Here is a 14,752-nt window from a genome sequence, read left to right on the forward strand (position 1 = left end):
TATCATGATGTGCTGGAATGAAATAGACCGGGCAACTATTAACATCACGGACCCGGAGTTTTGAAACAGGTCCTGTGATAACGGAGCTTTGATTTTCTTCCTTTTTTGTTGGCAGCGTCCAGCTCACGGCTGCCACCACGGCGTCCATTGTACTCTTGACCAGTTTACTTTGATGCACCAGTGAAGAAGGGGGCTCGAATTCCCCTAGAAACGCCTCCAGGACAAGGAGGTGGTCCTGGAGGACCAGGAGGAGGAGGAGGAGGGGAAGGAGGCAGGGGTGCAGGCGGCGAAAGTGTTGGACCAGCGGTGTTGGCAAGCAGGACCGAGCTGGGAGAGGCAGGCGTCGGGCATCTGTCTACGTTGTGAGCCCGCAGAGCCGGCTGGCAGGACCAGCGTGGGAACGCGGCTGGCCGGCTGTGGACGGCGTCCTCAGCACAATGGTCCGGCTCCTCTTGGTTTTTTTCCCAGCGATCTTTTTGGATATGTCCCTTCTTCCCAGGGGACCCGGTAGGAAAGTGTTGCTGGCGGGAGCCTCATCTCAGCGCTCGGTGGCCAGAATGGACGGAGATGTCATCATTGGGGCCCTCTTCTCAGTCCACCACCAGCCCCCGGCGGAGAAGGTGCCCGAGAGGAAGTGTGGAGAGATCAGGGAGCAGTATGGCATCCAGAGAGTGGAGGCCATGTTCCATACATTGGATAAAATTAACGCAGACCCGGTCCTCCTGCCCAATATCACTCTGGGCAGTGAGATCCGGGACTCCTGCTGGCACTCCTCCGTGGCTCTGGAGCAGAGCATCGAGTTCATCAGGGACTCTCTGATTTCCATTCGAGATGAAAAGGATGGGCTCAACCGGTGCCTGCCTGATGGCCAGTCCCTCCCCTTAGGCAGGACTAAAAAGCCTATCGCCGGTGTGATCGGCCCAGGCTCCAGCTCCGTAGCCATTCAAGTGCAGAACCTGCTCCAGCTCTTCGACATCCCCCAGATTGCCTATTCTGCCACAAGCATCGACCTGAGTGACAAAACTTTGTACAAATACTTCCTGAGGGTTGTCCCTTCTGACACTTTGCAAGCAAGGGCAATGCTTGACATAGTCAAACGTTACAATTGGACCTATGTCTCTGCAGTCCACACAGAAGGTAGGCATTGCATTTGGGAAGGAAAGGTATAGAGAAAGCGAGTACATTGCATGATGTGCAGTCGTGATCGTAGTATTGTCCCTATTTATTAACAGCACTGTGGGGAACAGATTTTACCCTTGTCAGTACACGCCCACCAAGGCTTTGCCTTTTATCCTCATTCTGTAATGATAGTGTACGAAAACTGTGTCCCACTGTGTTTTGGCGATAGTAGGAGTCTTATCAGATACAAACTCTCCATGAACAGCGTCCAACTGAGTCACATTCTGAGTTTGTGTTTGAAAGGCTTGTTTGCCCAAAGTGGTATACTACCCTTAATTAAGTGACTGGCTATGATTTTCCAAGCTTAATAGACTAATCCAATATGAGCAATTAGGAAAACAAAAAAACAAAAACAAAAAAACTTGTTGTCCCCTAAATTGGGCTTGAAAGCTTGATCTTGTCTTGAACAGCTGAAGGTTCTTCTTTGTCTTAATGTGCCTCTTCTTTCACATCCAGAGCTTACCTGTGAATGTTGGATTAATGCAGTCATCTCCCTCAGTATATCAGAAACTTATTTCAAATTCTGGAGTATCTTAGATACAATGGAAAAGTAAATAATTTAAATCATTTATTTATTTTCTATTACCTATGTTAAAATTGTCCAGATGCCCTCACTCCTCCCAAGAATTTTCTTGTTTTTGAGAAATAACACTGGTGACTTCTTGGATTTGAGTTTCAGTTTCTAATTTTTTTCTTCTTACACAGTGACTTTGCTCATTAGAATTTAGTTAGATCAATTACTAATAAAAGGATAGTAGATATTAGTTTTAAAATGGCTTTTAAAAATGAAATAGATTTACTTGAGGTTTAAAACTTTGATTTTTAGAGAATCTTACTTTCATGAATTCTCAAAGTATTTCTTATAAAGATTTCCCTTACTCTCCTCCTCTTAGCCTGTATAGATTTGGGGATAAAATGAGACTTTTGAATCATCTATTCTTAACTCACTTATTATGTTTATAAAGAAACTGATTAAACATTAATGCCTAGGACATATATATATGCTGGCATATGGAAGAGAATCTTGAGGATATTGCTGCATTCATATTTCTTAATGTCAAATTATTAAAAGAAAAGCCAGGAAAGAAAGGCATGATTTCATAATCTTTTAACAGTTACACAATATTCAGTTACTGGTGTGAAGTCTGATTTTAGAAATTAAGAAGCATTGTTACTGAAGTGGTTATATGGTAATTGTTAATGAAAGCCAGTGCTTTAATTTATAAAGGGAGCAGTTTTCAGGACAAACAAAAATAATGTAGAATTATACATTATAATTTCAGAGTTTGCTTTTGGGGAAAAAACAACTTCCTGCTGCAATATTGTGACTTCTAACAACTGACTCAAATTTCCGAATCTTCATTTTTAATAGTGAATGGCATACCTCTTTTTTAACAAAATCTCATATAACTTTTTTAAGACACAATTTTAAGTTCAAATGTTAATCTCTTACATATTAATGTCTAATGTTAATTTCCTGTGTTTTAGTGTTTAACATAGTTTCCTCTAGTGCTTAGGTGGAACAACTTGAAAGCACAAATTAAAGATGTGTTAGTTATCAGCATTAGACCTCTCTAAAAGGGAATGGCAAAATCTAGATGGAATGTGACTTACTTAAATATTAAATAATTCTCCCTCCATTGAGCCAGGTCATTGTTTATAGACATAAGAAGTATAAATTTCTCCTTTAAGAAGTAATACTTCAGGGAGCCTGGGTGGCTCAGTTGGTTAAGCAACTGCCTTCGGCTCAGGTCATGATCCTGGAGTCCCGGGATCGAGTCCTGCATCGGGCTCCCTGCTCAGCAGGGAGTCTGCTTCTCCCTCTCCCGCTCCCCGCTCTTGTGCTCTTTCTCTCTCTCACTCTCTCTCTCAAATAAATAAATGAAATCTTTAAAAAAAACCCTAATTCATTATATATAAAAAAAGAAGTAATACTTCATTACTTTTATACACTAGTTTTATTTTCCATATTTTAATATAATACCATTTTATTTGGGGGTAGAGAAGAGTAGAGAAAAGACAATTTTCAATTTGTTTTCCAGTTGCATCACTTTGCTAAAAATAATTACTAATAGTGGGTTGCTTTCTGACAAGTAGAATTATGTTTTTGGAAAATTAATTGGACTTGTGTTTGCCAATTTTGTTCAGGAAGGGCTCATATTAAAATTTCACCCTTACATTAGTTTGGATTACTTTGTTTCCTTTCTACCTTCTGACTGACATGTGTGGCAGAGAAAATGTCTCCATACTATTATAGTAGTTGATTCCAGACTACGTGTTCATAGAACAGCATCAGAGCTAATTTTGGTGTCTATTACCAAGAGTTTATGCCATTCACCTTGCCTTTTTTATACGATCTCATATCTTCTAAAGGAGAATTTGTTTCTTTTCTTATTAGACATAATATCTGTGGAAACTAAATTGATTTTATTTTCTTCTATCTGCAAAGAAAGATAACAGTCTCTTTTGTATAAGTTCCAGCTGAAAATTCATTTTTTCTGAGGTTCTGCCCTCCTGCTTCTCAGGGACCCATGGTGTACTGGCCTGCAGGCATTTTCTTGCATCATTTAGTAATTTTCCTGGCTTCAGACTGATGGGGTCACCTACTGGTGACAGTTCCTTGTCAAAAAGCTGCTAAGACCACATATCAGTGTTGTCTCTGCCATCTGGGCACTATTCAGGAAGGAGGCCAGTTTGGGTATTAGCAATTTGTAGCTTAGAAATTCTGGAACCTTCCGTGACCTTCACCTCTCCTTTCCAAATTAGCCATTCTCTAGTCAATTTATCATCATATATATATATATATTTTAAATTAGAAGTTAGGCTAGTACAGTTAACATCAAAAGTACTAAGTGACTAGGCTAGCATGTCTTCATTTTCATGGTTAATTTTGATGGACTTTACAATCACATTTGGGGCATCCTATTATTTGAATGCCCCAATTGTTTTTATATCCCTTTATTATTTTATTTTATATTGAAGTTGAGCTTGGAGATATTTTCTGTTTGTTTATTTAAACGAGCTAGAGTTCAGTTGTTATATTCTTTTGCATGCTTTTCAATCTTTCACCACATCACCTGTGCCACCCTTATCCTTTGGGTCATGACAACGTCAGTTTACCTGACATAAAACAGAATTGGTGTACATGTAGTTACCTACAGTAGGCTCTCCAGAAAATTTCCAGGATTAGTTCTTGAGAATATTGAGGTAGGATCTGTTGAAGGGTGGGCACTGAAGCAATGGAGCCTTATTCACAAATAAAAATTGAGTGCATTTTGGAGCAAGCTACTCACCTGGAGTATGTGTCTTTAAATATGCTAAGCATAAAATACAAAAATAGCCTACTTCTGTGAAGAATATCTTGGCCAAGGACACTGTATTTCATCCTCATGATGAAATGCAGATTCTCCATCAAGAATCAAATTTACCATTTCAAAAAGTTATAGAAAGCAGTACTTTAAAATAATTCTAGTTGATTACATTAAAAGCATTGAACAAGTCCAATAAAGAATATTCCTTGAGTTTGTAGCTTCAAAAAGTTTTTTTTTTTTTGATTGGATACATTTTCACTTGTTTTAAGCCATTCTCTCTCAGTATTTTGTCTTATAGTGTCAGATGAGTATTGTTACAATAAAGGGTTTAATTATGCTCCTATACAGTGCCCTTCACTATATGGTGCTTTTTTGTTTGCAGTTACGTTTTCATTGTGGTGCACCTTTTTTTGATGCTTGCTTACATTTTACATGAAATTGGCCTTTTTGGGGGATTCTTTTCAAAATATCATCTCTTTTTTTTTTCTTAGAAGCCTTTTTCTACTTGATATAAAACTTACTTTAAAAGTCTAATTGCATCAGAGGAAAATACTCCGAAGTCAGTGAACTACTACTTTAGCTAATGAAGGTAGAAATAAGAATTTTATTTCTACTAAATATCATATTTTCTACATATGCACCAGCAACTTTCTTTATATCTTTCTTATCTTGATTCCAACCTATTTCACAGTAAGTTACCTTAATAAATTGCTCTATTTTATCACAAAATAAGGAATGGGACTGTCTTCACAGGTATTTAGGTCAACCAGTTAAAGATGTTTAAAACGCCACTAAATTTGCCAAAAAGTAGTTCCCATATGCTCTGAGTTTCCTATTTATGATTAGGATTTCTAATGAGAATGGGAGAATATAGGATTTAAAGTCAGAAGCGAATTTCACCTATTAGTCAGCTTTCTATATAATCACCTGACTCCCTGAAATTTCCACTAATTCTCCATCAACCACTGGGAGTCATCCAAAACAATTTAAATTCCTCTTCCATGTGATACTTGTCATCAATAAATCCTCTCCCGTTTATGCTATACCTCACCAGTTCTCTCACCCATTTATTCTAGTTTTTAATTCTGTCATCATCACAGATAACTCAAGTAGACCTTAGATAAGTTATTATCCAGACGTCTTTTAAAACATATGTACTGCTGCTGGGCCATATCTCCTTCTTTTTATGCTTGGGCAATTATTGATATTGATATTGTTATTGTTATTTTTTCTGAGAGTAGGACTTTTTTGTTTCTTTTTAAATGTAAAATTATTAGCTTAAATCTGCCTTATCAGTAAGTTCTGGGATTTGATTATTTAATTCATCTTAGTATCACTTTAGGACCAGGTTTTTGTCCTCAGAATTTAATTATATATATTGAAACTAAGTAGGAGAGTGTCCTATCGTCCATCACCAGCAAACTATGTCCTGGCTAACTCTGGTGGTCACTCAGCCTTTATGAATTTCCTTGACAGTATGCTTTTCCACTTCATACTGTATCACTTTATAGATAAATCAATATAAATAATTTAAATGAAAAGCCATCAGATATTCAACTCTAATTGAAGATTTACTATATCAAAAAGTGTATATAAAAAATTTGAAGACTTGGTGGTATAGTTTGAACACATGTAAAAAAAAAAGATAAGTGTAGACATTTAGAAACATGAATTTATATATGTTTAGGGAACATTGAAAGAAAATATTGGTGAGTGTCATTAGCTAGAAAAAATCCAGAGCAAAGAATTTTGATTAGTGTGGTTTTTTTTTTTTTTTAAATATGACATTTGTAAAAGTTAGAAGCAGTAGTAAGAATGTCCCCATGGGGGATAAAGTAAGTGGGTTAGCTTGACTGGAGTGGAGAGTGTGGTCCAAGAACTAAGAATGAAGGTAGCAACTCAAATATGGATTCTTATATTCTGTGACTCTGTGACTATTTATTGATATGAAGGACAAAAAGTTGAGAATCTTGAAGCAAGTGCCGAAGAGTTTTGGTTTCAAGAAAGATATGCCTAAGTAGAGTTTGATGTGATTCAAAGATAATAAAGTGAATTTTACTGAAATATGTAGGGGAGATCTGTTAAAGGGCAGGGGGAAAACTAACTATGAAAAGGTTAGTTATTGTGGAATTCTATGAATTGGCTGTTGAAATAGTTGGGAACGATAAAAGGTGCTCCTTTGTCAGGGACAAGGAGGAGTCTGAACTATCTTTAGTCTTGCAATCCTGGAGGACCAGGAGAATTTTGGTGTAATTTACAGGCATGTCATGAGTAGTTTTCAAAACCATGATTCTTTAGGTTGAAACAGTGTGGACTAAGATTTAATATATTTAATTCAATGTGTACTTTGGCTAAGGGCACATACATTACTAGCAAGCATGGGTGTGTGGACAAAAGAAAAGCCAGGGATAGTTATGAGGTATTATATTTGTGATTTTAAAAAAGTGTTCACATCCAAATAAAACCTTGTTCATCCAGAACCTTGATTCTGCAGCTGACTTACCTGGGTACATGTGAGTTGGCTTCTTTAACCTCCAACCTTTTACATTTTAAAAATTGAGTTATAGTTGATATGAAATATTATGTTAGTTTCAGGTGTGCAACATAGTTATCTGATGTTTTCATACATTATGAAATGATCATCTCCATAGGTCTAGTTATCCTCTATCACTACACAAAGTTATTACAATATTATTTGTTATATTCCCTATACTATACATTTTAAACATTTTACAAGGTGATCTTTGCAAACTATACTATATGGTTTTCTGACTTTTTAAAAAAGAGTGCTAGATTTAATAGACACTTTTCTTAAATATACAAAGTAATCTTTATGATTATCAATTTTTACATGTGCTGAGATACAGTGGTAATCTTGAAGCCTATTGAAAAATATAAAACCATTTATTCCTACCAAAACTGGCCCCAGATTGCCATACTTTTGAGTTTCTGTATTTGTTATTTTCTCCTATATTGGCTGGACTTATTAAGTCATTTTGTAAGTTATTTAATCAGTATTTAGCAAATAGCTACTATGTGCAAAGGATTAAGGTGAAATACAAAGATAAAAAGAAGAGACATCTTCATTATTTTGAGAAAGATTGAACTCTTCTTGATTCTTCTGCCATGCCATCAATCACCCTATGACTTCCTTAGCTTTGGAACAAATTTTTCAGGTAGCTGGCCTGCATAGGGTAGATGGTGATGGCAACTCCTATTTTATGTTTCTATCATGTGGCTTGGAAGTTGCCATTCCTCTTCAGGCACTAAAATTTTTCTCCTAGTGATCTACAGTGCTAATATACAATGACTGTTCCATGAATTTTTAAATAACTTTCCAGGCAGTGGCTAGAGTGGTATTATCATGAAGAGATTTGTCAGAAGCCGTATTTTCAGCATGCCCCATAGTAAGAACACAGAGGGCTGGGAAACCACAGTGGAGGGCAGAATACTTTAGCGAGCACCTACAACCACTGAATAAACAACTCATAGTTCATGTGTTCTGATATTGATTGGAAGCAACATCTCAGTAGAAGAAAATTTTCAGAGAAGCTATGGTTGAAAACCAGAATCAGGCTGAGACATAAAGCCAAAATGATGTGGCTGTCTTATCCATCAAAGAGCTATCATTAACGTTTTTATGTACAAATATTTATGTAATTTATGTACTCAAATTTATTTATTTATTTATTTATTTATTTATTTATTTATTTATTTATCATGCCTAAGTGCTCTCTGTGAATGTCCATATAACATTTAAGATCTGAATTTACAGGAAAAATTATAATTTTAATATCCTTCAGTCTCATGGGAAGTTTTGCTTTCTTAGACTTGTGGTATTGTGGTACCAAATACAGCGTTAATGTTTTTATAAAGGGAATTTATTGGGTTAGGTAGAAATGATCATTTATCAATTTTAGAATTATCTATTTTGGTGACTTCATGGCCAAAAAATTGAAAATTCAAGGTGATTATCTAAATGATTTAGATAAAAGCCTAAATTGGCCACTGGAGTACCAAAAGATTTTGGGGAGAAATTCTTTGGTCACCAAGTAACTTATTTTGTGGTCTAATGAAGACATGACTATTTATGCATTGGTAAACACACGTGTCTATTATGTGTTAGACACTGGTGTTGGTGCTAAGAATACATAAATTAAAGGAATTATGACTGTTATTATTGCTATTGCTATTATTATTATCCTCAAAGGTCCCATAGTCTGTCAGAAGAGACATATATGTATAGGTAGTTATACTCTCATGGGTTACAAAAAGTTAATCATTTGAAAAAAATAAATGCACAAAAGACTATGGGAAATACCATATGTTCATTTCAGTTTTATTTGTAAAATGGGAATGATAATCACTGCTATATTATTTACCTCATAACAGTGTTTCAGAGAAGAAGGAGATGGTATGTATAACTAACTTTCACCTGCTTTTGTTAAACTGCCATGAAAGAAATAGATTCTTAAGACATTAACTCTTCTTAGCTGATGAATATTGAGCAAGTACATGAAATCAGTTAATCAGGTATATATTTGTGACCCAAAACCTGGTAACATAAGACAAAAATGAAATTCGTGGTTAAAAGTATAGCATGTGCTATAGATTTTAAGAATCTTTCTCATGTTATAAATGAGAAAACAAAGGCCCAGGAAAATAACATGACTTGCCCAAGACCATAATATTTGTCAGTAGCAAAGCCAGAACTAATTCAACTTTGTGTTAGATACTTTTTTAAAACAAGACTTGATTATTTGATTGATTGATTGTTTTTAAATCACATGATTCATCTTCATGCATTCCTCTCTCCTTTGAGGTTTATATCATTCAGCCAAGCTACATTCTTCCCAACTTTGGTGCTGTCATTTAGCAGCTTCCAGGAGATTCTTCTGTCACTGAAAACTCATTCTTACTTCTGATAGTCCTCCTTTCAGTATTGACTCTTGCCATACTTATGATTGATTCCAATATTCATGTGTGTGACCCATTGATGCCTATCCTCTTCAGTAACATCAACTCTGTCCTTTCCCTTCACTTCAGCAACCCACCTACCCTTGACATCACCAAGAACTGTTCTATCTCTGAACTCTTAAACATCAGAAAGCCTCTGAACAATAGAAGCCTCTTCTTTTCAACTTCTCTTGCTCCCACCTCACCTGCTCTTCACATTTCTCTGGCAAGCCTAGATAAAGCCATTTTCTTACTTGATCTGATTTCTTCCCTGGATCTTTGCAACTCTACCTCCATATTTATGCTTGTTACCATCTAGTAATAAAACTACTTTCTTAGAGAAAATGAACTTCCAACTTTAAGTGTCCATTCCATATGAAACTCTAGTTAAGGCTTGTCATTTTTCCCCATCCCCTTCAGTCCAGAAAAATAAAGACCAGAAAGGAGAACCTTTTTTAATGAAAGAAGAAAGAATTCCACCCCTGTGAGGGCTATGGTCAAGAGTGGGAGATCACACTTACTCAGATGGCTCTATGGTACCATCTCTATAGCAAGTGATCAGGGGTGTGTATAGTACATAAGGATGAGAAGATTTGAAAAGGATGCCTAGAGCTGGATTCCAGGGATCAGGGATAGGATGGGCCCAATGGGTTCATGGAATTAGCCATGCTTAGAGAGCCATCAGGATAAAATGTACAAAAACAATCCCTTAAGTTTATTGTGCAGATGAAATAGAGCTAGATAGGGCACCTGGGTGGCTCAGTTGGTTAAGCGACTGCCTTTGGCTCAGGTCATGATCCTGGAGTCCCAGGATCGAGTCCCACATCAGGCTCCCTGCTCAGCTGGGGGTCTGCTTCTTCCTCTGACCCTCTTCCCTCTCGTGCTCTCTGTCTCATTCTCTCTCTCTCAAATAAATAAATAAAATCTTTAAAAAAAATAGAGATAGATAAATGTCAGATATTATTGTTGTTGTCAGTCTATTCCAACCTTAAGTAAGAAGGTGTCCTTAGTTTAAGTGAGCCGGTGTGAAGTAATTATAAGAATGTTCTAGAGTGAAGGTGTGCAAATAGAGTAGAGGTATATCTTGCTGATTTGCTAACTTTGAGCAGCATATTCAGCTTCCCATGTTCTTCCTTCATAACAATTACATCCATAGCATGTGGCCATAGATGAGGGCTTTCTTTTAGAGTTGGATAGATTATTCTATAGCTTTTGCTGGATCCTCTGAAGCAGTTTCCTCTGTTCTCTGTGATGCTCTGACACATTTTACAATTTGTATGTTATAAAGGGCTGAACAAAAAGGATCAATAAACAAATTGCTGACAGTATGTTGAAGAGGAGAAACTGTTTACAATAGGATTTAAAGGGTGGTGTGAAGATATTGAAATAGGGAAACAATATCCCTTTTCCTGGATAAATAAATATATTGTATTATTTTCACTTTTTGGTTGACAGATATTACTCTGTTGGTAAAGAAGAAGATGTGTTCAGATGTCTGTCATAATTAAACAGATGTTTAGTGAACACTTCCTCTGGGTCAGGCTCTCTGTTGTAGCCATCGATGACCAGAACTAAACTGTAATTCCTCTATCAAGAAGTTCATTGTGTGGTGATTACCATTTGGTTTGATAAATGCAACCAAAGGAGTAGGTGTGAATAGAGAGGTAACAGAGAAAAATGTCACTCCCTTTCTCTGGGCCAGGGAAAGAAGTGAGGGTAACCTCATAGAAAAATCCCAAAGGAGGTAACATTGAGATTCACCCCATTAGAGGAATAGGAGGGCACAGAAGAGCGAATATGAATCAAAGTATTGATGTGGAAAACAAAGTAGGCTCAGGGAAAAGGATTGGGGAAAGATCAAGATGTAAAAGGGGGAAAGGCCTATGTCATGAAGGGACAGGATTGCCACGTCAAGAAATTTAGATTCTGTTTTGTAAATATGGTGAGCCGGTGAAGGATTTTAAACAGAGAGGAAACACAATCAGATTTATATTTTGGAAAGGGTACCCTGAAAATTTTGGGGAGGACAGATTAAGAAAAGAGTCAGATTGGAAATTGGGACATAAGTTGGTAGGTCATTGATAGTTGGGAAAGTGGTGGAGAAAAACCCAATTTAATCAATTTATTCAAGAGATGATAAGAACTTTACTAAAGGAAATGTCAATAGGGATGGAAAAGAGAATGGATTTGACAGCAGTTTAGTAGAGAGATTCGGATTTGGTGACTGATTGGTTATGAGGATCAAGGAGAAAGGGAAGTCAGTAATAACTCCTAGGTGTCCATTTTGTACAACTAAATAGGGAGAAAAGAGGAAGCACAGATTGGGAAAATGTGGGTTTTACAGTAGTTGAATTTGAGGTATTTATGAGACCAGAAAGTTGAGAAATCCCATAGGTCAAAGATCTGGAAAGGGAGGTAGATTTGTGATTTGTCAGCAAATAGCTATGGTTAAAACCACGAGAGTGGATGAGATTACAAGGGAGAGGATATAGAGTGAAAAGAGGAACATGCTAATGGCAGAACTTTGAGGAAGGCGAAAATGAGAAAGAGGATCCAGAAAAAGGATGGAGAAAACGAGAAAACTAGAAAGAGAAAGAGGAAGAACCAGGAAAGAACCAGACATCATGGCAGCCAAGGGAGGAGAGATTTTCAGGAAGGGAACAGTAACAAATATCACAGAGCTGACAGGGAAAGGAGAGTTATAGAAACAGTGCTCCGTACCAGTAGCCTCTACTTCCTCCTAGCTTCTGCCTCCCCAAGAATCTCTCTCTCTCTTTTAACTCTGAATACTTTAATGTGTATTTTCTACAAACAAGGATACTCTTGTACTTAACCAAAATATAACCATCAGAACCAGGAGATTATCAGTGACACATTACTACCATTTAACTCTCAGACCCCATTTGAGTTTTACTTAGTGTCCCAATAAAGTCTTTTGTAGCAATAGGATCTGGTACAGAATCAGTCGTGTCTCTCAATCTCTTTCAATTTGGAGTAGTTCCTCAGTCTTTCCTTGATTTCAAAAACTTGACAGTTTTGCAGATAACAAATCCAATTATTTTGTAGAATGCCCCTCAGTTTTGGTTCACTGATGTTTCCTCATGATTAGGTTTAAGTTACACATCTTTGCTAGGAATATTCCAGAAGTCATGCTGCATTCCTGTCACTGCCCTGCTAAAAGGTATATGATTTAAATTTGTCCCATTACTGATGATGTTAATTTTGATCACTAGATTAATAGTGTATCTCTCAGGCTTCTCTGCTGTAAAGTTACTCCTCTCTTCTTTGTATTTAATGAATATTTTATGGGAAGTTGCTTTGAAACTCTGTAAATATCCTGTTAACCATCAAACTTTTGATTTATTCATTAATTTATTTATGTGAGCATGAACTTATGGATTCCTGTTTTATTCAGTGCATTTTAATCTATTATTATTTTTTATCATTTTTTTTTTAGTACTAAATTGTCAAGCTGGTTTACCCTTTGTTTTTGGCTAGAAATGCCAGTTTGGAACAGTGAAAAGGCAAATTTCATCTTTTCTTCAATGTTGATACATGCCAAAGGAAAGGCTAGTATGTAATCTCCTTAATTTGTCATTTTAAAAGTAAAATTTTACTTGAAAAGAAACAATTTTTTAAAAATGAAAAAATTTTGAGCAAGTGATTAATTTTTGAAGTGCTTATATTCTTCCTTTCAGGAGATTATTTTTAGGCTCTCCTAGGTACAGAGGAATGCACTAGAGCAGGGCTTCTCAAACCTCCTTATGCAAACATAACACTTGGGAACTCAGTAAAATGCAGATTCTGATTCAGGAGGCCTGCATGGACCTGAGAGTGTGCATTTCTACTGGGCTCTCACGTGGCCCCTGGGCCACAGTTTGGGTAGAACAGATAACGTCTTTCTATGCTAGTGTACTGTGTATGCCTTCTCACACATTCATGAACTATTTCCTTCAGAATCATTTATACATGTCTCGAGGTAAAGTCCTGTGCTCCTGAAAGAGGCAAAAAGTGGTTTTTAAAATGTGTGGATTTACAAAATGATACTAAAGACATTTATCTATTTTTTTACATTTAATGATTTTTAAAAATACGCACTAACTACCCTGAATACTTGATGAATGTGGCATTGGAGTTAATCAAATTTTGGTTACACGTGTGCCTTCTGCTACTAGAATGCTCTGCTCCGATAGCATATCGCCCCTGATGGAAAGTAAATTTCTGGATGATGGGAATCTTTGTTTTGTTTTGTTCACTGATGTATCGCCAGCAATTAAAACAGTGCCTTGCACATAGTAGACAGTCAATAAATATTGAATTATGTAAGGAGGGATTTTGGTCCAATTTCTTTTTCTGCCTTAGTGAAGGGGTTTGATGATTTAAGAGCTTGAGGTGCTTCCCATCAATTCCTATTGCCAGCACTGTAAATGTAAACAAAACAAGAGAGTAGACTAATTATTCAACTTCCAAAAACCAACCACCTCGGAAGTATTTGGTTTGGCTAAATTCTTTATAAGTAATTTTTTATTTTCTTTTTTCTTATGATAATAGAATAAAGCAAAGAAAACATCCAATTAATTGCATGTTTTATGGGTAAACTCTTCTTAATTAATATTCCTCTTCACTTTTACCTTTCTGATAATTGAGGAAAAATTACTACATTTACTGTCAATTAGAACTCACAAGTTATATTTTTTCATTTTCTTCCTTTTTATGAATACTTTTTAATAGATTTATTTATTTGAGAGAGAGAGAGAGACAGTGCACGAGCATGGGGAGAGGCTGAGGGAGAGGGGCTAGCAGACTCTCTGCTCAGGGGGTACCCTGAGATCATGACCTGGGCTGAAACCAAGAGTCAGACGCTTAATTGACTGAGCCACCCAGGTGCCCTCCCTCATTTTATGAATAATGGATGTCCCATACCAATAGTCTCCTTAGACTTTAGTGCCCAACATGCAGTGGGAAGTTTACTGAGTGGGAGGAGCTGAGTTTGGTCTCATTTTCTCCATCAGCTACTCCTTGTGACTCTGGACAAGTCAACAAACCACTTTAACCCTGTCTTCTCATCTGTAAAGGGTCTGTCATGCTTTCGTCCCAGCCTCCTGTGAGCACCATGTGAACTGAGGTGGAAGTACTTTTGAAACCGTAAAGTTTTATATAAATATAGCTAGTTGCAGTATCTTTGACCATATATTCTAACTTATATTATTATTTTCTCATTTTAATTATTAATGACTGCTTCCTGCCCTCTGTTTTCCCAGAACATTATAAGCAGTCACTGCTATTTAGCATTTATTTAGAATGAT

General features: G+C 36.7%; 1 protein-coding gene across 3 annotated transcripts in view; it reads left to right on the plus strand.

Annotated features, from left to right (window-relative positions):
• Nucleotides 1-218: 218 nt before the first annotated feature.
• Nucleotides 219-14,752, plus strand: part of GRM1 (glutamate metabotropic receptor 1) — a 419,049-nt gene continuing 404,515 nt past the window's right edge. For all 3 annotated transcript variants that reach the window (XM_034990933.1, XM_034990934.1, XM_034990935.1), the window contains exon 1: nt 219-1,137. In XM_034990933.1, coding sequence (XP_034846824.1) covers nt 438-1,137 — 700 coding nt within the window. In that variant the 5' untranslated portion in view covers nt 219-437. The remainder of the gene's footprint in view (nt 1,138-14,752) is intronic.

Source organism: Mirounga leonina, unplaced genomic scaffold (assembly GCF_011800145.1).
Source record: "Mirounga leonina isolate KUSES-001 unplaced genomic scaffold, KU_Mleo_1.0 Mir_53, whole genome shotgun sequence".
Taxonomy (NCBI): Eukaryota; Metazoa; Chordata; class Mammalia; order Carnivora; family Phocidae; genus Mirounga; species Mirounga leonina.